A 23,736-nucleotide genomic window follows, 5' to 3' on the forward strand; every position below is an offset into this window, starting at 1 on the left:
CAAGAGAGCACTTTGCACTTGGATGAGTGATCTAATTTGTTTAATATAATGAAATTAAAGGAGCTCGAATTGCTTTATGTTAATGTTTCTGATGATACCCGCTGCTGGGGTTGTCTTCCCAGCGGCAGATAACAGACTGAACTTGAGGATTGATGCATGTCTCAGTTCTGCCATGTTCATCAAGGAAACTATTAAACTGCGGTTTGGATGCGCCGTCTCTGGACTTGATCACACAAACCTGATCTCACTTGGAAAAAGAAGTGACTGCTTGAGAGGAACAAATCTGTCAAGTTTATTTTTCTTTAATCTCTTTGCTTTAGACCAGATAAATACAGAAAACAGGAAGAGGGTTTGAGCGTTTTGGAAAAGCTCCAGCTGCAGTTTACGATACTTATCCTCACTGATGTTTGCATGTTCTCCATGAGCATGCATGGGTTCTTTCCGGGTACTCCGGCTTCCTCCCACAGTCCAAAAACATGACTGCTAGGTTAATTGGCTTCTCTAAATTCTTCTTAGGTGAGCAGGAATGGTTGTTTGTCCTGTTTGTCTCTGTGTTGCCCTGCGATGGATTCCATCCTCACTGATCCTCATATGATTATATTCAACTAGATTTACCTGCAAACTGGGTTGATGGAGCACAGCATCATGTGTGGGCATCTCTGCAGTAAATATTTAAGGGACGGCTGATATAAGCAAAGTGTTGGTAGGGGTGGTGGGGGTTGGATGTTGAACAAATCTCCACAGGGAGCTCTGACATTGGAGTTAAGAGGACACAGGGTGACTTGGGGTGAAATATGACATTGGGAGAGTAGAGAAGAGTGAAGCCAGGGGAGAGGAGAGCACAGCTGGGAGCAACAGTGAAATGCACAAATGACTAGTGGTGGCTGCACCGGATATGAGGCACACTTCCATTGGTCTTTTTTGCAGAGAATGAACTGTGAAGACCTGGAGTTTACTGTTACAGCTGGGGTTACATTTCGCATCAATTATTTTTTTCTTTGTCCTTGCTATTACTGAAAACTGTACGCCGTGCTCAAGTATTTCAATGTAAATAATGCAAATAGAAAATAATGCTCCTTAATCTTGAAAACAGTGTTATTTTACACGTTCTACACTTTTCAAACTTCAAAATGTCAAGCTACGAGGCCTGCATCAACATTAAGCATGCACACAATTTTAGCTTGCTAGATAAATCTAAATATATTCTAGTTCTTGCTCTTACGGGATCCAGATGGCTCAGATTAATAGGTTCTGTTGAAATAAGCAATTAGGAGTGTGAAAGTGAGGTAAAGTGACAAAGATTAACCCTCTTGTTAACATTTCTGCCCTTGAGCCTGAGTCTCTCTTAGTTAATTAAATGAGACCTCAGATAAGGCCTGGCTAATAGTCAGCCCCTAAAGCTCAACTTCCTCCTCATTTCTTTCTCCCCCAACTAGTCATCTTAATTTATTACTGAAATATAAAACTTTCCACCAGCTCTGTTGGATTGGTTTGCTCCAGCTAAAGCCAAATTTAAAGCCCCATTCTTTTGTTGCTCTCCTCACCCTTGCTGCTCCAAATAAACTTGCGCAGATTAAGCCAAATAACGAAAGCTTTCCACATCTCTCATCGACCGGTTCTTACGCCGTGGTCAGTAGATAGACACTAGACTGCAGCACAGAGCCAGAGTTTAAAAAATGAAGGGGGGAGGGGGAGATCAATAGTCTCAGAGATGTTTGTGAAGATGAGTGGAAGGAGAGCACCCAGGTGACAGCTTCCCTATAGAGCTGCCAATCAGGCGCTCAGCACCTGCTGACTCTAAAAAAGACACTTCTGACCAGCTGAGAACTTATTGATCTCAAGTCCCACATTCCTTCCGCACCATTCTCCTGCCGTCTTGTTTACCCCGGCTTTTTATTCACCTTGTCAGCTGTACGCTCTTGTCAGACTTTATCTTTTTCTTTTTGCCAGCCATGGAGTACCGACATCCTCATCAATGAAGGATTTCAAGCAGTTTTTTTTCTTCCAGCTCAGAGAAACTCAGTTTAAGGTTGTGGTCTCAATAATAGAGGAATTAAGTTTAAACGTTTTGTTTTTTTTATGAGGAAATAGTTACAGCAACTTTTTTAACACTGACGCCACTTTTCATGGCAGAACAACTTTTAATGTTAACTATGCCTGTTTTGTGGGTTTGTCTTGTTTTTAATAAATGTTATTGGTTTAAAGGACATTATTTTGGTAATTATTATGTTGAAGTTTATTTACAATTAAAGAGGTCATAGAACACAAAAGTGAGTTTACCTTGTTGTAGATGAATAACGATAGTTCAGTGGGTGAAATGGACGTAAAGAGAAGTTCAAACCCCATCGACGCCTCCTTTCTATGCAAATCTCACAATTTCAAACTTCCACCAGAAAACAGGCGAATCCAACCAAAGCCCCAAGTCTACGTAAACTCCGGGATGTTGCCTTATCTGGTTCTGGCCTGTACTTGTCACGCCCAAAATTTACATACAGACCTGTTCACTGGTTCACTGTCCCAAGAACATGAATAGAGATCGTAAAGATGTGAGACACTAGTTTAGCTTTTTAGCCTACAGTTGGGTTTATTTCTACAAGAATTGCAAAGCAGGGAGTTTCTCTATTTAAAATCTGCCAGAACTGTCGTATCAGACGTAAATGCAGTGTTCCCGGCTGCACGGAAAAAGGGGACATTTTTCACAGTCTTCCCAAGGATCTGAAGACTCGACAGGCATGGATTATTGTTGTCCATCAGAAGATCCCTGCAAAGTTTGATGCTCAGCTGTTCATTTGCACTGAGCATTTTACCGAAAACAGCTTTCAAAATCTTGGACAGTTCAAAGCAGGATCTGCTAAACTTCTTTTACTGAGCACCTGGAGCACTCCGGGTCTGCACTGTAGTCCCGGAATGTAGTGTACAGCTGCACTTTAGTTGACCAAAATCCCGGATCATCTTGAAATTCCCCCCAGACATTTTTTTAGGTATGAAATGTAGGACATAACCGGGAAACAGAGGACGTCTGGTCGCCCTACCATATCAACAATCTCGATGTTTCAGTGAGTGAGTGCTTGTTGCTATGATGCGTCTTTGCTCGGCAGCTTTGCTCATTGTAAACCAACCAATCAGCTCATCTAAATATTCATAATCATACCATCAAAGGAAGAAAACCTGTCGCTTTATTCTAGGGCTTTAAACCAGGTTTGCATTAGGGCGCATAGAACAGCAAATATGCCTTTTTCAGCCCAATCAATCTTACACACCCTATTCAGAGACCTTAAGGACCAGCACCAAATACCCAATATAATCATTCTGTGACCCCTTTAACCTGTAGTATACCGAACTCATGAGAGCAGAAATTACATTGCAATTATTTCTGCAATAATAACTATTAATCTGAAGATTCTGGTTTTGATTAATTGATTAATATCGGATGACCAAGAAAGATTTTACTGAGAATTTAAACCAAGTGAAGCTAAAACTGAGCCCTGTAAGGACTTTAGCATAGAGCAGCTTAATGGACTAAAAGGTTTTTCATCTTTAATACAAGATGTCTGGATATTTTTTACGATTTTTGTATAATTACTGCTCTAAGTTGGTTGCACTGTCAGCTAACGGTATGTTTTAGAGTCTTTATACTCCAGATAAAGATTAATCGATTACTAAATCAGTTGACGATTATTTTCAAAATCGATTAATCATGATACATCAGATTAATTATTTCAGGTCTATTTGCATCAAATAAAAGTGATAAAATTTCATGAAAATATTTTTAGCAACACTGAGTATCTTTGTGAGTATGTAATGAGCGTTAATTAGTCTAGAAATGTTATTCTTTAAGCTTATTTTACTCTGTAGTGTTTGTAATGCCCTGAAAAATATAAAACTCATTGTTTTAATGTTTTTCACAAATAGAAGCAAGGATTCATGAACCTTAAACTATGGATAAAAAAAAAAAAACCTTTTAGGTTAAAGATCTCAAAATATCAGTTTCCAAACAGGATCTTCTTGAACATAGCCCGTATGTTAAAAACATTAGTTTTCGGATTTGATTTAACAGATTCAACTTGAGTTTATTGTCAAAATGGGTCCATTAGATTTAGATCACATAATTTATAGCACATGCTGCTCAACATTATCTTCTTTATTATCAACATTTAACTCTTTTCTGTCTAGTAACATGAAATCCTGTAAAAGCAATGAGGGGTTCAGTTCGCCATTGAATATTTCAGCATGATTAATACAGCGGGGTAGGCTCCTTGTGAAAACGCCCTTAACTTGACCACAAATAGCATCAGGTCATTACAATTCTAACTCTAAAAGTTCAGAAAATGACAAAAATTCAAATACCTACGTGCAATTATCCCTTCACCACTAATAGCCTTGCCATGGAGGATAAGGAAGAAGAGAGAGACAGTAGGAGCTTTAAGAGCGTAAAAACAGATCTAGTGAATCTGTGTTAAGTTTGAAAGGTGTTGTAAAAAAGAGGTGTGAAGGTTAAAATAATGAAGGTAGAGAGATAAGAAAGGAAGCTGAGACAGACAGTTCAGATCTTTGAGAGCTTTCTTTAAATAATCAAACACTGATGGACCATTCCTGTTATTTTAAGCTAAATTAGCTTAATCTTAAAAAGAAAAATCTGTTTTCACATTGTGCTTGACATTTTTATTACTTGTTTTTAGCTTAACCATATTCTCCTGCTTGTTAAGAAAGACATAAATTCTTGCATGTTTTAATCAGAAAAAAAATAACTGAGTCATATCCAAACTAAACGAAGTAATTCAGGATGTGAAGAAGGAAAAGGTAGATCAAAGCGTTGGCATGTGTTGGAATGGCCCAGTCAAAGTCCAGCTCTAAACCTGATAATCTGCTGGAACCATTGAAAGTTGATTTTCCCAAAAGACTTCATCAAAACTGACAGAGTTTGAGGTATTTTGCAAAGAAGAAACCTTTAAAAAACAAAGTCTCTAAACAGGTACAGGAAAAACCTAAAAGACTAACTGGTTAGGTGGCAAAATGATATGAAAAAAGGTTTAATTATTATAAATACTTCTACAAGGTACCATTGCCTTCCATATGGATGTCTTTAAAAAAGGAATAATAAAGCTATTTCTGCACAACAAATATTCCTCTGTGTGTTAAAAGGAGTATGTTGCCCATAAAGGAACAGTCATTACTGCAGATTAGGAGAGGCCATTTGAATTGAAGCCAAGGTGATGTTCAACAGCACAGGGGATCTGTATTTTATTTGATACAGCTTTGTTTTTTGACTTTTTTTATACTGACTACATCTGTATTATTAACTGTGTTTTGTGTGCCTGTTTACTCCAGATTTGGGTTTTATATAACAGAAATTCTTTCTAAGTTAAGCTACTCGAGTTAAAGTTTTGAAAATGAGTGGAAGGATGTACTTTTTTTCCCCCCTTTAATTGACAATTAATTTGACAGTTTCCCTTAAAAACCATAAAAGGAAAAATGTTTTTGTGTTAAATCTTGAATGTTTAAAGCCTCCCTGTACTTCCTAAAACCATGTGTGTGTGATGAAGCTGGCTTCAGGGAGCTGTAGGTGCCGGGCGGCTAAAGAAGATGTCGGATAGATTCCTACAGAGCGGCCCATGCAGTGTCTGTGGCGGTGCGGCTTGAGGGACAGGTCTGTGGGGAGCTGATTGCACTGCCTCTCATTCTATGGCCGCTGGCTGTAATGGAGTGTGACAGCAACGTGCTGTGCTCTGGATCTCTGTCCTTCCAGCCTGCAAAGCCAATTAAACACACTTTTCCCTTCTCTCTCGACTGCCTGGCCCCGCTCTGCTCTCAATCACTCCATCCTTTCGTGCTGCCTTCCCACCACTAGCATCAGCACCTCAGTGCCGCCCTGTCTGACTCCACCTTCCGTCTTTCTGAAGTCCGCAGCAGCCACATCTCCAAGCTCAAAAAGAAAAAGTACTCATTCTGTAAGAACTCCACTTGCATCTGGCCTTTATGACCCCCCGCACACCTTATCCTTCCTGTGCCAAGTTAAAGCCTCTCTCTGAGTGGTTTTACAGTAAAATATAGTTCCTTTTTGGGGCTGAAGATGGAAGTGGTGGCCTGCAGGGATGAAAAGCCTCAGATGACAGCTTCTCACTGTGCTACCACACACACACTAGAAGAAGAAAAAAACACAGGACAGAGAGCTCTACTCGCTTCCTGAAGACCCAGAGCAGTCACAGCCACTTAGGAGGAAAAATTCCCTGCGGCGCCAAGAACACACATAAGGACACACATACTTCATTTATCACTCCCTCATAGTGCCCTAAAATGTGAGCACATAAACTCAGTGTGAGTGTTTACTATCTGAACGGCTCTGCTGGTTTTTACAGGTTTAAAATCAGGCCTGGAAAAGTCCAGCTTGGAACTTGAATAAAAAAAAACCTCTACATTTTGTCTTGATCCAGTGGATTACTCTGACCGCCCAGATTATGTTAGCTGCAACTGTTAGACGAATGTCTAATTTCAGCTCATCCCTATTTCCAGAGTGTGAGTGAATAGGTATGTGGACATAATGGTAAAGGCATGCGGCTTCGGTTGGTACCTGTTTTGAACCAGCCGTCATCAGTAAAAGCCTCTCTGGTCTCCTGGGGTCTGTTCCAGTACTCCTTGAAAACAGACGGACCTCGAACCAGCAGCTCTCCTTCTTTACCCTCAAGACCTGGACGTATCTGATGGAAATTCAAAACAGAGAAAAAAAAAATGGAATCTAAGAGTGGATAAAACAATCTTAATAATAATAATAATGTCTGAGCTGTCATACAGAGCTAGAAACTGATATCAACATTGGAGAGTCTTCAGACTAATAAGACTAATCCACTTTAGAGGTAGTTTCAAATAAGTAATTCTTTTTTTTTTCTAGCAGTGGCATTATTTCTAATATCAATCTTCAGTCCAGATGCGTGCTCCTGTTCCTGAATGCCTAGCCCACCAACAGCATGTACATTAACGGCTTTTACTAAGGGATTATAAAAATCACTAGCACTAAAAGGACAAAATATGCATTGATACTTTAGGATGATATTGTAATCCTTTTGTTTTTGGTTGGGAGCAAAAGTACAACTTCCATTAAGAAGTCTGCAGAGTAATATTTTCTTTTATATTTTAAAATCCTTTAAAAAACAGGTTTAGTAGAAACAAAGAAACTGCTCAATCAGATAAAAAAAACCTTTGTTGAGCAGGAAACCAAGCTTTTTGCATTTCTACTTTTAACCTCTTGTTGCTTTACTTCTATCTTCCTAAAGCTTTAACAAATCTATAGTTTTTTTGGTTTGATGTATGATGGTTTGAGAAGCGGAAATAAATAAAAAAAATTCTTAAATTAAGTGTATTTACCCTTAATTTTAGTAGGTAAATGAGATAGTTCGCCTATGGAATGAGTATTTTTACTCTTAAAATAAGATAATTAGATAATATGCACTTGAGATAAGATAATGCAATTGATTTTTCTTATTCTAAATCATCCTGTTCCATTGGCAAAGTGACTCACTTTCCTTCTCAGCAAAAATGCGCTTATTTCAAGAAAAAATGACTTCTTTAGATTCTAATTTTTTGCAGTGTATTATGCACAAGAGTCAAATCAGATGTGAAGGCTTTGATGAATGAGAACAATATAGCTACAATTACATGAGCAAAATTTCGCCCCTCCAATCTAAACCTTGGTTTAATGGAAATTGAAAATCTCTGTTTACATGGACTCTAAATAAAATGATCTGCTCATGACGTGTGTATAAAATGTACCAAGCCTACGATCAGATTAAATCATTTAAGCATGGGCAGAACTGTCTAATTTTCCAGAAAAACTGTGGAAAAATGTTACCCTGACATTGCAAACATGTAAAGTGGAAATCTTTTTACTCCATTATCCGAATTAGAGTGTACATTGATGCCAATCAGAATGGAGATCGGTAAAAACCACCTCTCTTTCAGAATGACATTTCTCTGTAATAGGAACAAAGGGGATTACCATCTCAAGTCTGACATGTTAACATGAAAAATTTTTCAATCAGTGTCCATGTAAACATAGCTTATGATGTTGCACTATTTCTTTCTTCCTCAAGGCAATTTGTTTGAGTCGAGTAGTATGTTACGTACACATATATAGACTAATCAAAGATGTTACACACTAAAAAAAATAGAAATCTAAATAAGACTTTGTTTCTTAAAATAAGTGCATTCTTCTCTGGAATTGAGGAGGTAAGTTATACACTTTACCAATGCTACAAGACAATTTACATTTAAAATAAGAAAAAAACGCTTGGATTGTTTTATTTCAAGTGCATATTATCTAATTATCTTTACGGATGCACGATATAATCGGCCCCCTATCGGTATCGGCCTGTATCGGCCTTAAAACTGAATATCGGACATCGGCCACCCCACTGATATTTAACCCGATATTTGATCAGCTTCTAAGTTTCTAAAGTCTAAAAAAAATACTACTTCTTCTTCTTCCTCAAAAACTTCTTATTTACAGACTTAAAAACTTCTAAAGACGAGGGAAAAAATCAGGGGCGTTGCTAGGCACAAAGCTTTACTGGGGCACTGGCCCCCTACCGCATATGCCCCTCCTGCCATACACAAATACAGACAAGCACACTGCCCCACCCTGATACATTCCTACCAATATTACCAGTTGAGATATTAATGAGTGTAAGAGCATATTTGTTTTAACATACATGAGCATTTTCAACATTGCAGCTATAAAAAATAAAACGTTTTCTTATACACATTCCAAAGTAATCATTAATTCCTATAGGTTTCAGAGTTTTAGTTCAGGGGAAAGTTTAACTCAACATGAACTAAGTTTTTCTTTTATTTTTTGAGCATTAAAGTGTACCTCCTATTTTTCATTTTTGCAAAGCGGTCAATCACTTGACTGTGACTCAGCTTAGAAAGTTCTTCCTTTTCAACTGATAAAATAGCAAGATGATGGAGCCTGTCTTGTCCCATTGTGCACCTCAGCCAAGTGTGGATCCTTCTCAACACACTGAATGACCTTTCATAACTACAGCTTTTGACTGGGATTGTGAGGGAGATCTGGATGACTTGCGTTAGTGTGGGGAACATGGTGTTATCAAGCAAGTTGAAAACACACTGCATATCCTTGATGACAAGGCTTTATTTTTCAACCAAAAGCTTTCAAATCATTTTGAATTAAATGAAAGTTTTTTTAACTCCAAATTTGTGCTGGGGAGAGTGGGACAACTTCACTTGTTTAGGACCATCATGCTTTCCCCCTAAATCACTAATGTCCCCTTCTTATTTGTGGACGCTGGTTGTTGCTCCCTCATCACCTTCATGGTCCCGTCTCTCACCTGTCTCTTGCCTGTCAGTCTCGCCTCCTCCTCCCTTTCCTACTCCAGCACCTTCATTCTCATCCTCTACAGCAAAAAACGTAAATTTATAATTATGTAAATATCTATCATATTGCTTATAACGTCCCTAATGTAACTGCTTAGCTTAAATCACTAATTCATTACGGTACCTTACCTCCCTCCCTCTCATCTTGTTTTACTGCTTCCCTGTCTCTGCTTCGTGTGAGGAATTTCCTGATATCCATCTACAAACCAATGCCGTAATTTTCAGTTAGTAGCCTATAAATCATGTGGTTAACTGGGAAAATAATAAAATTGACAGGTAAGAAACGTTACCAGAACTAAAAATGCGTCGCGGCCGCACAGTGTCCCATCCAACTCAGTTGAGAGCAGCGCGTTAGTTTACCTGCAATTCATGCAGTGACATGCGCTGACGTGGGGGCGCTAATACATCCTCAATTTGGAGTTACAAACACACTTGCTGCGAATTGGAGTAGAAATATACGTCTCCTCCCGTTGGAATTATCTAAATTGATGCATTAAAAAATGTATCACTGTTGCAAATATTCATGAGATTTATACTGGGGCACAGCTCATTTATACTGGGGCACGTGCCCCAGTAAATGGGGTCTGGCGACGCCGATGGAAAAAATATTGATACATTAAAATATCACAATATCTTCATATGCTGATATATTGCCATTTAAAAACACCATATCAATCTCTTTTACTAATGAAATATTGCTATATGTCATCATTACGCTACGAAATCCCCCGAAAATTCACGAAATGTTGCCATATTTTTATATGTTGATATATTGACGCGGTATCAATCTATTTTACTAACAAAATCTCACAAGAATTAGTAAAATATCACGAGAGTGTGTAACAGAACGATGAAATTTCACGAGATTTCGAAAGTAAAATAGATCGATACCGCGTTTTTAAAAATCAATTTGATATCAGCGTATGAAAATATATTTGAGTATATCATTTTTCAAAGTGTCAGAAATGGATAACAAAACTGCTATTTTCAATGACTACTTATTTTTGTCCAGCTTTAACATCGGTATCGGTTATCGGCTACATGAGTTTTAAAATATCGGCATATCGGATATCGGCCAAAATCCCAATATTGTGCATCCCTAATTATCTTATTTTAAGAGTTAAGAAAACTAATTCCATTGGCAAATCATCTTATTTACCTCCTCAAATTAAAGGTAAATACCCTTCATTTAAGAAATTTCTACTTATTTCTAGGTCGTTTTGCAGTGCAATCTGAAAAAAACACTACCTGTTATGTTTTTATGAATGCACGGGGAACAAAATAAAACTGCACAACTAAAGCATTCTGTCAGGATATAATGAAGACTGAAGTTATTCTTTGTAAATAAATTGTTTTTCTAACATTAGAGAAACCTTGTTATGGAAAGAGTGGTATGTAAAGCCATTTATGTCGTATATGGGTTCTAATTTTAATCCTGTCTGTGGCTAAATTGCTTCGTTATATGGACTTATTGATTTACCCGAGTTTCTCTGTGATTCCCCTCAGCAATCGTGGTGTTGGTTGCGTTATTCATGACAATCCGAACCTCTACATCTGGAAGAGGCAGCCCTACAGCTCCTGTCAACATCAAGACAAAAGGCAGGCAAAAAAACAATAGGATTTATTGAAAGGTTTTTCTGGAAAAATATCTGAAACAAAACAAAATGGAGAAAAAGTGACACTAAAGTGCAGACTGACAACCTTCAGTTAAGCATTTCTCACGTAGCAGGCAGTCTGTCGCTCCCAGATGGCATTAACCTCCATCCTCTGGGCATAACTGGTCACTAAAAGGTTTGCTGAGCTTGTAAAACTGGAAGCAATTCGTCTCAGTCAACACAAACCAGCTCCGTTTGACAGTAATGGGAATTTCTTGGCCATGCCTGACGTAGCTTTTTTCCCTCCTTTCTCTTTAACAACATCAAGAAAAGCTAAAATAATAGAACAGTTGGGACATTCGTCTTTGGTTGCACTTATTTTATTTATTTGTTTTTTGTCTGGAAAAGCAAGTATCTGACTGCACAGAACAATTTATTTCTCAGTCTTAACTACTGCTGAGTGACAGAGTTTTCACTAAAGCAATATGGTAAAAACAAATCTGATTTGACAAGGAAACAAACAAGGACTTTTTTATAAGAGTGTGCAAATGCATTAAATATAAGCTTCTTCAAGGTTTACTGAAATTGCATTTTCCATCCTTATGTGTTGCAAATGTGACCTTTAGAGTTACGTAATTATATTAAGTATTGCACCAGAAAGGTCTTTGAGGTGTTTCGCTGTGCGCCTGTGTAGTCTTAGTGTGTTCAAGCTTGCCTTTAGGCCACAGCACCATTTCAGAGACCACGGCTCCAAATGAAGAGCAGGTCAGGTCCTGATTACAGAACGAGTTTCTCACTTCTTATCGATCTAATCAATTAAGGTCCTGAATGAGGGACTGGAGTTGAATGGATCAATATGAGAACCAACTGAGCACAAAAGTAACCAGACCACATCCCAATGGATCACCAGGGTCACTAATAAGTGTGAGTCATGAGGTCAGACTAGCTGAGTCTCACGGTGATGTTGCTGCAAGCTGCAGTTGTTGCTTGAAAAAAATTTAGTCAAAAAAGCCTCAAAAGGTAGGTTTCGAATTACATCAGGTAATGGAAGTCAGTTTGTTCCTCTTGTGACAGATAGAAATAGTGCTGATATGTAAACACAGAAAAACCCCAGAAGCTCAGATAGAATGAAGCAAGTATCAGCGTAGTTACATCTCTATACGAATGAATGAAAAGCTGAGTAAAAAACACACCTTCAGCTAAAATTACCAATGTTATCTAAAAGGGAAAACCATACCTTTAGATCTTAAATAAACTATGAACCAAACTTGATTGTTTCCAAGAGTTAATAACAGAATACTATTTTTTTCTCTCTGAATAACCTCTTCACTGTATGTGACAGAATCAGTGATTAAACTTTACATTTCTTCTTCTTAAATGTCTTCTTTTTTTCTGTTTTGCTCTTTTGTTTTAACAAGAGCAGGTTCCTTATATTATCGGAACACTGGACGTTACACTCCTTTAGTTTAAAACCAGGTTTATAAAACATGAGGAGCAGTTATGCAAACCCCATGAACCTGAGGGCATCCTGAAGAGGCTATAAAACCGACATGGTGTGCTACCAAAAACCCACAATGTTCATCCTTCATCCCACACTCTCTTCTTTTGCACCTTCCCGTGGACCGTCCCCGACTGCCATGAGATGACACCAACTTCAGATGGTTTGGAGCAAAATATAGAAACCGAGGACAACATTTAAAAAAAAATCTTATTTTTCCTACTATCTATCAAGCTTTTTATACTAATGCTATTCTTCAAGCGCAGTAGCTGTTGATTAATAGCTAGAAGTATTTTGTTTTCAGACATGCATTTTTTTTGTTACTGTCCTATTCAAATGTAACGCTAAATATAACATTTTGTTCACATTTCTTCACCTAATGCTGCTAAATGTGTAAATTTTAAAATAAAATCTTTATAGCTACCAGCCATTATAATGTTAATATCCAGCAATTTGATGAGGAATTGTCTGGAAGTCTAGAGCAGTGATTCCAAACAGGGGGTAGTCGTACCCCTAGTGGTTAGTGAGTGCATTGCAAGGGGTACATGAAAATATATTATTTCTCAGGTGATGAAATAAAATAGGGCTGGGATCTGTTCTACTTTGTGAAGATATACCTGAAAAATGACCAAAAAGTATGTTATTATGTTTGAGTTCACCTTCAGCTTTATGCAAACATATCCAAACCAAGCAGAGAAGAAGAGTGGATGTAGAGAGCAGCCTGGGATCAGCTGCTTTTTCCACACCTGACCTCATCAAAGCAGCTCAGGTGTCATGAATGATGAAAATAAAGTAAAACAAATGGAGTCTGTCTGATTTTGTTCCCAACTCCTTGAGTTTAAATGTGATTATAGTGCAGTTACTCAGAGGAGCTCCAGTTGTATAAAGGCAGAGTTATAGAATGATTTTATTTTGCATTTATTTTGATTCCTTACTAATTTCCGGGCAACATATTTATGCTGTTTTTTTATTTGAGATGGAAAGAATACAATGCAATGAGTTAGATCAAGTTAAAAAGATTAAATAAAATAGGTCATATTTTATAATTAGTTACTGTACATTCCACTTTTGGACAATCATCAATACTTTTGGCTAAGAGGGGGACTCATGGTAAGACAAAATTAATGCGTCAAAGTGTCTAGAAACTAAAAGTAGGACAAATAATATTCAAATAAGATCAAACGTGGCAGCAGAGTGAGATTAAACAAACAAAGAGTAGAAGATTTCTGTTTACATCCCAGTAAGGGAAATATAACCCAGAAAGCAGTACTATTGTTTACAAGCTTCAAATTGTTGCAAAAAATTAGGCTTGTTTGATGTTCTGAATATGTGAAAATGAACATATATATTTCTGTCAAAGTGTTATTTCTCATATTTCATATACAGTAACCCCACCTCCCCGTAATTCACATTTATGCACTATTTTTGCACGCCACGTATCACCTTACTTGGATTTATCACTTTACTTGGACTTTTCACTTTATTTGGATTTAGTTTTTACATATGCATAGATATACATATAGATATATATACAGAAGAGCTATATGTGTATATATTTTATCTCTTTTTATTCTTATTTTTTATCTTATTATATTGTATAGTTGGATGTGTGTATATATCATGTAAAACTGTAACTGGAGCGTGTAACAAAAGTAATTTCCCTCTGGGATTATTAAAGTATTTCTGATTCTGATTCTGATTGTGGATAAAAGGAAAGAGTGCAGGTGTTTGGATGAGCTTCCGTTCACTCCTCCTGGAAGAGTGGTTCCTGTGGTTGCTATTGATCTGTTTTAACCTACTTAAAGATGAGACAGGACACTGACTGAAACAGGCACAGGCCCGTTCCTGCATACACATCAACACACACACAGCTGAGACAGAGAAACATCAATACAACCGCAGACTTCTTAAAGACATCCCTAATAATCACCTGAGAGGAATCAAACAGCCTGCTCAGTTTTTGCCAAACAACAAATAAACAAAACAAAACCGCAACAAAAGAGTAGACAGAGGATTACCCAATCCACTTGCAAGGTAATTAGCTTTACCGAAACAAGGGTGGTTGACTGGGGAAATGGTGAGGAAGGGGAGGAAGAGAGGATGACGGGTGGAGGCAGGAGGAGAGAAAACAACACAAGTCTGACCTCATTTTTAGACCTGCCTTTTGTTTGCGTGAAAGAGGGAGATGAAGTTGGGAATGAGGGGGTTTCACTTGACATCACAACAGGGAAAACCACTTGTGATAAACAAAACACACACAGTAGAAATGTTCATGGTGGGATTCTTAAAATTTTTATGACATAAAAATAAATAGCAGAAAATGAACCATCTTCTATCTATGAACACATTGTACAACTGGTAAGCTGTGAGAAGATGTTTATCATGAAAAACTCCTTCAGGATTGATGTTGCTACGGCTAGAAAATTAAGGTTTTAAAGGAATAGTACACCCAAAACATGATTAGCCTTCATTTTCTACTCACCCCCATGCTGAACAACACTCTGGAGTACTTTTTTGATATCTCAAATGCATCTGGAGATCTGGGAGGCTTCTTGCTGTCTGCTGACATTCAAATAATGGAGGTCTATGGTGCCCGAGACAGAAAGGTCCATAAAAGTCCACAAAAACGTGTCAATATTCCTCCATACTACTCGTCCAATGTATTCCAAGTGTCCTGAGTGGGTAGCATCCAGAATTTATTCGAAACGAAGTCATTTAGAATGTTTTTAGAGCATAAAAAGTAGTGTATAGGATTTCCTGAAAGCACGCGCCTGCGAGTTCACGACGCTACAGAAACCGCGGCAGACCAAACCAGATGAAAGTGCAGCAGCTGCTTGACAGCAGTTATGGACGCAAAGAAAAAAAATCACTCGTTCCACACTTTTACCACTACAGAAAGAACATTTATTACACCACTAAAATGTGGCACTGCCATTATAAACACTTTTTTCCCTAGTATGATCTGACCAGGACTGTGGATGCAAAGGTGCAGAACATTTCTGGTGAAGTTGCCATAGAAGCTTTCTTTGGGATTTTACAAACTACTTTAAATTGGAAACTTTTTTTAGAACCATATTAATCTATTAAACAAGAAACTGGGAGGATAAAAGAAAAAAAAAAGAAAAAAACTAGATAGGTTTTTGTTATAAATATAATAAAAAAATTATTAAACTTTATTGATCTCACACATTGGAGAAATGTATCTCTGCATTTAATCCATCCCCTTGGGGAGCAGTGGGCTGCCATTGTGGAGCAATCAGGGGTTAAGGGTCTTGCTCAGAGACCCAGAGTGGCAGTCTGTGAACTCAGTAACTTAGAATTTGTAGCTCTATGAACTGACCACTAGGCCGCCACTCCCCTTTTTATAGCCATATTCATGTACAAAAATCCTATTACAACCATTGCAGCAACTATCACTTTCAATCCATCCATCCACTTCTGTTGGTTAGGCCCTTCTTTAGGAAAGCTAAACAGCCTTAGAGACCTTTTGCAGCAAAAAGAAACACAATTTCAGCAGCTAAAAAAGGAACGGTTGCTGTCACTATGCAGATTTGTTTCTAAAAGAGCCAATTCACCTGAACTTTAGGCTGAAATGATCAGGCTCTACTTAACAACGCCGCTCACTAATCACAGAAAATCTGTGTGTTTTCAGGGCAGTTGCAGTGCTGACATGTTAGGTGCTTCCTGGAGGGGGCAAAGAATCACTGTGATGGCCCCTCATTTCTTCTGGACATGTAAGGGTTTCTGCACAGGGACTAGATAAGGATTATTAAGACATGAGTGATGCAAGTGAAATACCACTTTGATCATGATTTTGAGGAAGAACAGAATATCTCTGCCCTTAAAACTAACTTGTGCACCTGGTAAACAAACACACAGTGTGTGTAGTGAGCATGGCTTCAATAATCAGGAAGAAAACATAATTGAGGGAGTTTAAAAACTCACCTTGATTTGTTTTTTTTTTTCTTTATAATCTATAAATTCCTAATTTTTAAATTTCCAAGAACCCTGCATTAAATCTTCTGACCGTTTCAAGACAAACATGTCTTACCATCAATGAATATACAGAAAGTTCAACTTATTTATAGAAGCTTAGTGAAACACTTTAAATTCTTGTAAAAAATCGAAATAGTAAACAAACTGCTCTGCACCAAAGGCCACAAACTAGTATTTGTTAGTGGCTGCACAAGAAAGATTTGTTTAAAAATGTGTCATGTAGCCACCTATCATATGCCGGGAAGATTTTACTGATTGAAATGAAAATGCGGATGCATTCAAACCTGCATACCTGGGATTCGTGGACCCTTCAGAGGGTTGGAAAGCGCCATGCCGATCTCGGTCATGCCGTAGCGTTCCAACAGCGTGTGTCCTGTGATCTCCTCCCAGCGCTGCAGGGTGGGCAGAGGGAGAGCAGCTGAGCCTGAAACCATCAATCTGAAAGGAGAAACGGAACAAACAATCCAAATAAAGCTATTGATTTTTCTTGGAGAAAGATATATAAAAAGACTGCAGGACATGGAATAAAAAATAGTGTTAACTTTCATGAACAAAAGAATTAGACGGTTTGATAGATGCACTATAGGTTAATAAACATAAATAGTCTGAGGTTCAGATGCTGGCAGGCATGTGTTGTACATGCAGCTGTAAAAACAATGGTGTTAATGGTTTCACCTCTAATCCCAGTCTGTAGCTACAGCAAGCATCTGTTTAAGGATTCCTTGATGTTAGAAAGAACCAATTAATGAAAACCTGATATTTTCACTATATACTAAAAAGAATTTGGCATAACTGTTAATATAAAAGAGAGAACAAACAAATACTGATCATGCACTTTGGTTGCACTTTAGTACCCAATTAGATATAAGCGAGTCCCACAGGAAAATAAGCTGAGTCTCCCTGAAGTGAAAATGAAGTGAAGATTTCAGCAGCACATTCTTAGCAAAGATTGTTGCATTATTAATTAGTTTCTGAATTTAGTCCCCACTACGCCAAAGTTCAGGCTGCTATGCTGATTTTCTATAAGCCTATCAGCCCTTTGACTGACAGCTGGGTGCCTTACCCCAGGGATCTGTCCAGCGCATTTCAACACTAACGCTGGTTATGTGTGAAATCAGGCCAATACAACATTGCAAACAGTGTTTTTAAACACTGGGCTACTCAATAAAGCTTGGAACTCAATGCTAATTCTGACATTTTAAATTAAAAACACTTCCTGGATGGGAAGCGAAAAGTCTTCAAACTTTGAAACAAAGTCTAGTGGATTGTTTTTTAATTTTTTTTGGAGTGGTTTTAAAAAAAAATACTCCTTATTTGCACATATAGATGAGAAAAGTGAGCACAGTTTTTGAGTTTAGTTTTAGCACGTTCGAAAGCCCGGTGCAAACCCATAGGCAGTCATCGTGGCAACAAAGGAGATTAGTACAACGACAGAGGATGGAAAGATATTCTGTGAAAATGTAAACAATTGGTAGCGTTCACAGTAGTATAAATGAATGCAGCTGAAGGCAACTCTATATGAAAATAAACCAAACCAAAGTTCCCCTCTCTAACTTGGGAAGGGAAGATATTCTATTTCCCACAATGTTCTATAAGCGCTTCTCAAGAAGCATATTTTTGTTTTATTTAGTTATTATGGGCCTACACTGTTTTGAAGTATAATGGATCAAGCGGCTGTCTGAGGAGTCGCTGGGGGTTAATCCAGCTGTTTAATCTAGACGAATCTGGCTGTAAAGCTGACAGAATGTGACCGATAAAGACAACCTCTCCAGGTTTAATGATACATTATGTTTTCTATTTATCCTTGATTAGTTTAATCTCTTTTTTACTTTTGCTTGTAGCACATTGAGATACTTGTCTAAAGCACACTATAAAAAAAAAATCATCATCGTTATTTGTGTCTTATTTCTTAAATACTAATCATGATCACCTGGAATCTTTGAAGATTAGGACCATAAACTTCATATCCAATATATGCACTTTATATAAAAGGGCCGTGTCACTGATGACAGTACTGGATGTTAAACTAAATTAGCTTTATGTCTCTAAATGTGCACCTACATATTCATGCTAAAATTCAAAATTAAAGGCATTTTAATCCATTTTGGATGATCCCCAAATAAGTACCTGATTCTCTCTTTGCAAACTGCCTTGACAAAATCCTTGACATGAGGCTGTGTGAAGTGCTGATCATAGTACTGGATCAGCTTGGAGTAAATAGTGGGCACGGCCATGAACACATTAACCACTGGAGCCTTGAAGCTCAGGAGCATCTCCCACACCTGGGGAACACAGAGAGGGAAAGAGTCAGGCTGAGATAAGGAGAACGCATTGCTGAAATGGGAGAAAAGAAAATGATAAGGAAAGGTTAAGAGAGAAGCAGTGACTGCAACAAAGGGAGCAATGAAAACTAAATTATAACATCCAGATTTATTCCATTAGTGCTACAGAAAAACCCCCCGACATCTTATCCTTTCATTTGATGCAAATGGCAGAGTAAAGTCTGTGGCAGCCTCATATTAAACCTGTCAACACAATGTCAGAAAAAGACAAAAAAAGTCAAGCTTTGTAAAGGTCAGGAGGAAGGAAACAGCCAACTGCTGAAGGGCAGAGCAGCAACGATGACCAAACAAAGACCTGCCGTACCACGCTTCTTTGACTAATGGCTGATGTTAAGAATGGATGCATTTTACTAAAAAAAAAGGCAATAAGTCAAAGCGCGCACTTAACATACCTGTCATATAAATATTGAGGAAAAGGCACATCAGAAGGAGCACAACAACGCTTCTTACAGGGTACCTATAACAGCAGCTCATTCACTGTATGGATTAGGTCAGGCCATTAATTGGATTAATAATATCAGTAGAAGAGGAAATACTACAACTATATCAGAAACATTAAGTAACTGCTGGAGTCATAATTAGATTAGATACCTAGGCATTCAGTTGGCACCCCTCAACTTAATATACTTCTTATCCCTTGACTTCCAAATATATATATAATGTATCCACACACATTTGGACGTGAATTTGCAATTATGGTTGTCAAGGAATTAATAACACCACTTTCACATTTTAATGAAAGAAACCACTAAGAATTGTAACAAGTGCAGGTATAACTGAGAGATTAGCGTGAGTGTGAATACGTAGATCAATTAAGCAAGAAGCCCAGTTAAGACAATGGCATACCTCTAATCTATAACTGCAGCCCTGCCCCATAAACATCTTCATTAGCCGTTCATATTCAATATGCATCTAATAACCAGATAAAATAGCACATAAAGCATGGTAATATATCACTATTAGAGATGCTGGTTATTTATGAACAAATTGCTGGCGAAGATTCTCAGTCACCCAGGTCATAGTCATTCCAAAGAAGTAAAAAAAAAACATCCACTGGACTTCAAACTTGGAAACAAAGTCCAGTGGATTGTTTTTTTTTTTTTTTACTTTTTTGGAATTATAAACAAATTCCATCGTTCTGCCTCTGTGCAGTTAGTATCTCCATTTAGTATCAACCATTAAAGCCAGAAAAACTTTTAACAAAAGCAAATTTAAAATGCAGATTGTAGCTGGCTTAACTTGGCTGTAAACATTTTGCCCTAATTGACCAATCAGAAAATGGTTACGTTATGGAAGGTCCTCTAGCTGGCATGAAAATTTTTTTATGTATTTAAAAATAAAGAAGCTAAATTTGCAGGGGGGGATCCATGTGACTAGTGTCAAACTGTGGTGAGGGAAAAATGGATTGCTTTTTATTTCATTCGCCGTCATCAGCAGCATTATTTCTTCTTCATGAAAGCTACATTTCGGGCCCCTTGTTAGAACCTGTCTTGGAAACCCTCCAACGATGGACGCTTAAGTTCGCATCTGCTTTGCTTCATCCTTTATCCTCCATTAAACATCTGCGGTCATTTTAATGACTAAAAAGAAACAAAATGAGAGAATTATATTAATTATATATGTATGTTCAGAACAGCATGTTTTTAAATGATCAACTCTTTGTCATTTTTAAAGTGCATACAAAGCAGTGTTCATTATCAAACAAAAGTGCTCTTGGGGGCCCCCTGCTGGTGTGTGGTGCTCAGTTCTGGTCCTAAAGCGCCACTGCCCTGCATGTTTTAGACATCTCTCTGTTTTAGCACACCTGATTCAAATCATTTTTAAACTGCATAGACTCCTCAGCAGCCACCAAGTGCTGCAGATGGCCGATTCATTTAACCGAGGTGTGCGACACCAAGGGGGCATCTAAAACATGCAGGGCAGTGGTACTTGAGGAACAGGATTGAGAACCACTGTGCTAGACCACATATTTAGCTGTGAAGCATTACTTTCACTTTTAAGGCTGTTAGTTACTTTAAAGCTGTCTGCAAAATTTCCATTACAACAATGAATGACTCCTGCACTGAAAATACATTTTAATTATGACATATATCCATTTTTCTAGAACACCCTGAACCTGTGTGAGGATGCATCAGAGTTGAAGGACAGCAAGCAGTAGCTGAAGGGAACCAAAGAGCTTCTCTAAAGTTTTTCTTCATTCATAATAGGGGGGAAATGAGTCTCTTTTACCCCTCTCCATTTTCACTTTACTTTTCCTCCCTTCTTCTGTGCTCATTCTGTTTTAATTTCCCAAGTGCTTCATCTTCATTCCCTTTTCTCATCCCTGACCTCACACATTCCTCTCATCTTTCTCTCTCACCCCTCCCTCCTCCTGCTATCTAACATTCACTTACCTTCTCTCTACATTTTGTAATTTCTTGCTCCATCGCCTCTGCAGTCTCTCCCATATACATCCACACCTGGATATGTACTCACAGAGAAAAATGCACCTTCTCCAGCTATCACTTCCACGTTCAGCAACACCACTTTTTCCATCAAGTTACCTCATTGATTCACCTTTTTATTATCTATAAAACTTAATCTGGCTTTTCCTCATCTCTAAAAAATTAGCTATCACAAAAAAACAGAAGATATGCTGACAACATAATCAGAAGCCGACCTGGAAGCTAGAGAACATAAAGTAAACCTGGTTTTGAACGGAAAGAAGGATGATTATCTGAGCGTGCTCTGACCACTCTGGGATGTGTCTATCAAGTGCATTGAAGCGCATCAACAAAGTTCACTCCGGAATGGAAGAGAAGGTAATTTATGTCTATCAAGGAGCTGGTCTCCACCTAGGGGACGAGATCTGCTGAGGACCCCCAGAGCTGCAGCCTGCATCCTAAACAACTTCTGTTTGCCGAAAGCTCAGCTTTGCCCTCAATGCTGGAGCAAGACTGGGTGTCAGTGTGCAGCAGCGCTGACGGCTCACCCGCTGTCCATAACTTCAGTTTCCTTATTCAATAACGACCTGCTACAACTTGGGAAAAAAAAAATCCTTCAAATTTGCAGCTATCACCCTTAAGTGATGCAGTTTAATACACTGGTTTGGATAAAGAATCCATTTCTGCAAGTGACATGTTTATATTTAGTTAAAAATAATTTAAAAGTCTGTACTTGCTGTTCACGTCCAGGTTGGAAGAATTTAACAACCTGATCAAATATAATATAACCAGCTATTCGAATTGTCTTTACTTGTCTAAAGCTGCAATCCTGAATAATGAAAGCTTTTAAGCTTTTATAATATTTATATAAACAGTGAGTTCTTTTTAAACTCACAAATTTTGTAGTGCTTTTATTGACTCTATAGCTCATCAATCCTTTTCACAGAAACATTTACAAACATTTACCCATAAAAAAACGCCATTTTTTAAATTTATTTATTTCATTGTGTTTTTGCATCTATATGAAAAAAACGAGAACTCAGAGAGTTATTTATGCATAAACTGGGTCAATTCTGCAATCCAATTAAAATCTGTCGGAGTTAAGTAGCCTGCATGTCTATCAACGAGCCAGCCACAAATTTGTACAGTAAGCGATTGATCCAACTGATTAATTAAAAAAATAAAGAAATTACACAAAAAATGTTATAAAATTAAAATCAGCAAATATCTAAATTGTCATCCATCCATCCATCTTTAGCAATATTGATCCGCCGCACTCTAAAGCTTCAATAATTACTGCTATTACCTATACTGAGCATTTCTCAATGGCTGTATATAGAATAAATGTTCAAAGATAAGACCTTGAATTGGAACTATAGAAAAATAACCTAAGGTTTTCCAAGCTGAGTGCTCATCAGTCTCTCATCAAGGTCACTTTGGTAAAACATTGTTTTTAGGTAAAAAAAAAAAAAATGCTCCTTCCCTTTGTCTTCTGGAATTTCTAACACTTCAGTATTTTTGCTTAACAACATAAAAGGTGATGCCTTATACAGTGTGTTTGTTTTATTCCATTGCAAAATAACACAGAGCATATATATATATATTTTTTTTAATTAATGTTTCAAAGTAAAATCGAATGAACGCAGTCGTGCACTCAGCTTTTAAGGTTAGTTTTCAAAGCTCTCAAAGGAAAAATGATTGTTCATGTTATCGAGCTGGAACCTGAAGAGTTTTTTCTGCAAAGAAAAACAACAAATAAACTGGTCCCTGGTGTAAAAGGCTGAATTTTGTACGATTGTTTCTATATCCCATTTATTTTTTTTATATTATACTAAGTTCTTTACTTAAAGAGAAGCTTTCAAGTATCAACAAAGATGCACCTTTTTAAGCCACTCAACCCCCCTCCACTCCCCACACTCACACTTCTACACACACACAGCTCACCCCCCTCTCAGGGCCAAACAAGCACTATCATCCTTCAATGTCATCTCATCGATTGATCTGCTGCTTAAGCCCCTGCCGTGAGTCGGCATTGGTCACATACAAAGCCACACAGGGCAATTCATCACTGAGCACCGAACGCTTAGTTTGACAGTCAGGAGGAGGAGAGCTTTATAAAAGGGGATGAGGGAGAAGAGATGAAGCAAGGACAAGTGAGGAAAGCAGAAAACATGGAGAGGGAAAAAGGGACAGAAAGAAGACCTGATATGGAAACAGGATTGTTTAAATATCAAACCTTCTGAGGCTGGAATTCAGAAAGCATGACACAGGTGGCTCCCACCCAGAGGGGGCACAGCAGTTTGTTGACAATGCCATGAACATGGTGGAGTGGCAAGGTGTGGAGAATGATGTCATCTTTAGTCCACACCCACTCAGAAACCAAACACTGGACCTATAAGGTGGTAGAAACCCCCCCCGCCAAAAAAACAAGGTGAGATCTGGTAATAAAAAAAAGATTTTGTGTGCTTCAATATCAAAAGTATCTGGAATGGCTG

General features: G+C 37.9%; 1 protein-coding gene across 3 annotated transcripts in view; it reads right to left on the reverse strand.

The window, feature by feature from the left end:
• The window catches only part of acsf3 (acyl-CoA synthetase family member 3), a 51,996-nt gene that overhangs the window by 19,730 nt on the left and 8,530 nt on the right, over positions 1–23,736 (reverse strand). For all 3 annotated transcript variants that reach the window (XM_038283913.1, XM_038283914.1, XM_038283915.1), the window contains 5 exons: positions 23,478–23,633; positions 18,604–18,758; positions 16,769–16,914; positions 10,868–10,965; positions 6,569–6,695 (listed from right to left, as the gene is read on the reverse strand). In XM_038283913.1, coding sequence (XP_038139841.1) covers positions 6,569–6,695; positions 10,868–10,965; positions 16,769–16,914; positions 18,604–18,758; positions 23,478–23,633 — 682 coding nt within the window. The remainder of the gene's footprint in view (positions 1–6,568; positions 6,696–10,867; positions 10,966–16,768; positions 16,915–18,603; positions 18,759–23,477; positions 23,634–23,736) is intronic.

The sequence above is a fragment of the Cyprinodon tularosa genome, unplaced genomic scaffold, assembly GCF_016077235.1.
Source record: "Cyprinodon tularosa strain WSP-4 unplaced genomic scaffold, ASM1607723v1 ctg197, whole genome shotgun sequence".
NCBI lineage: Eukaryota > Metazoa > Chordata > Actinopteri > Cyprinodontiformes > Cyprinodontidae > Cyprinodon > Cyprinodon tularosa.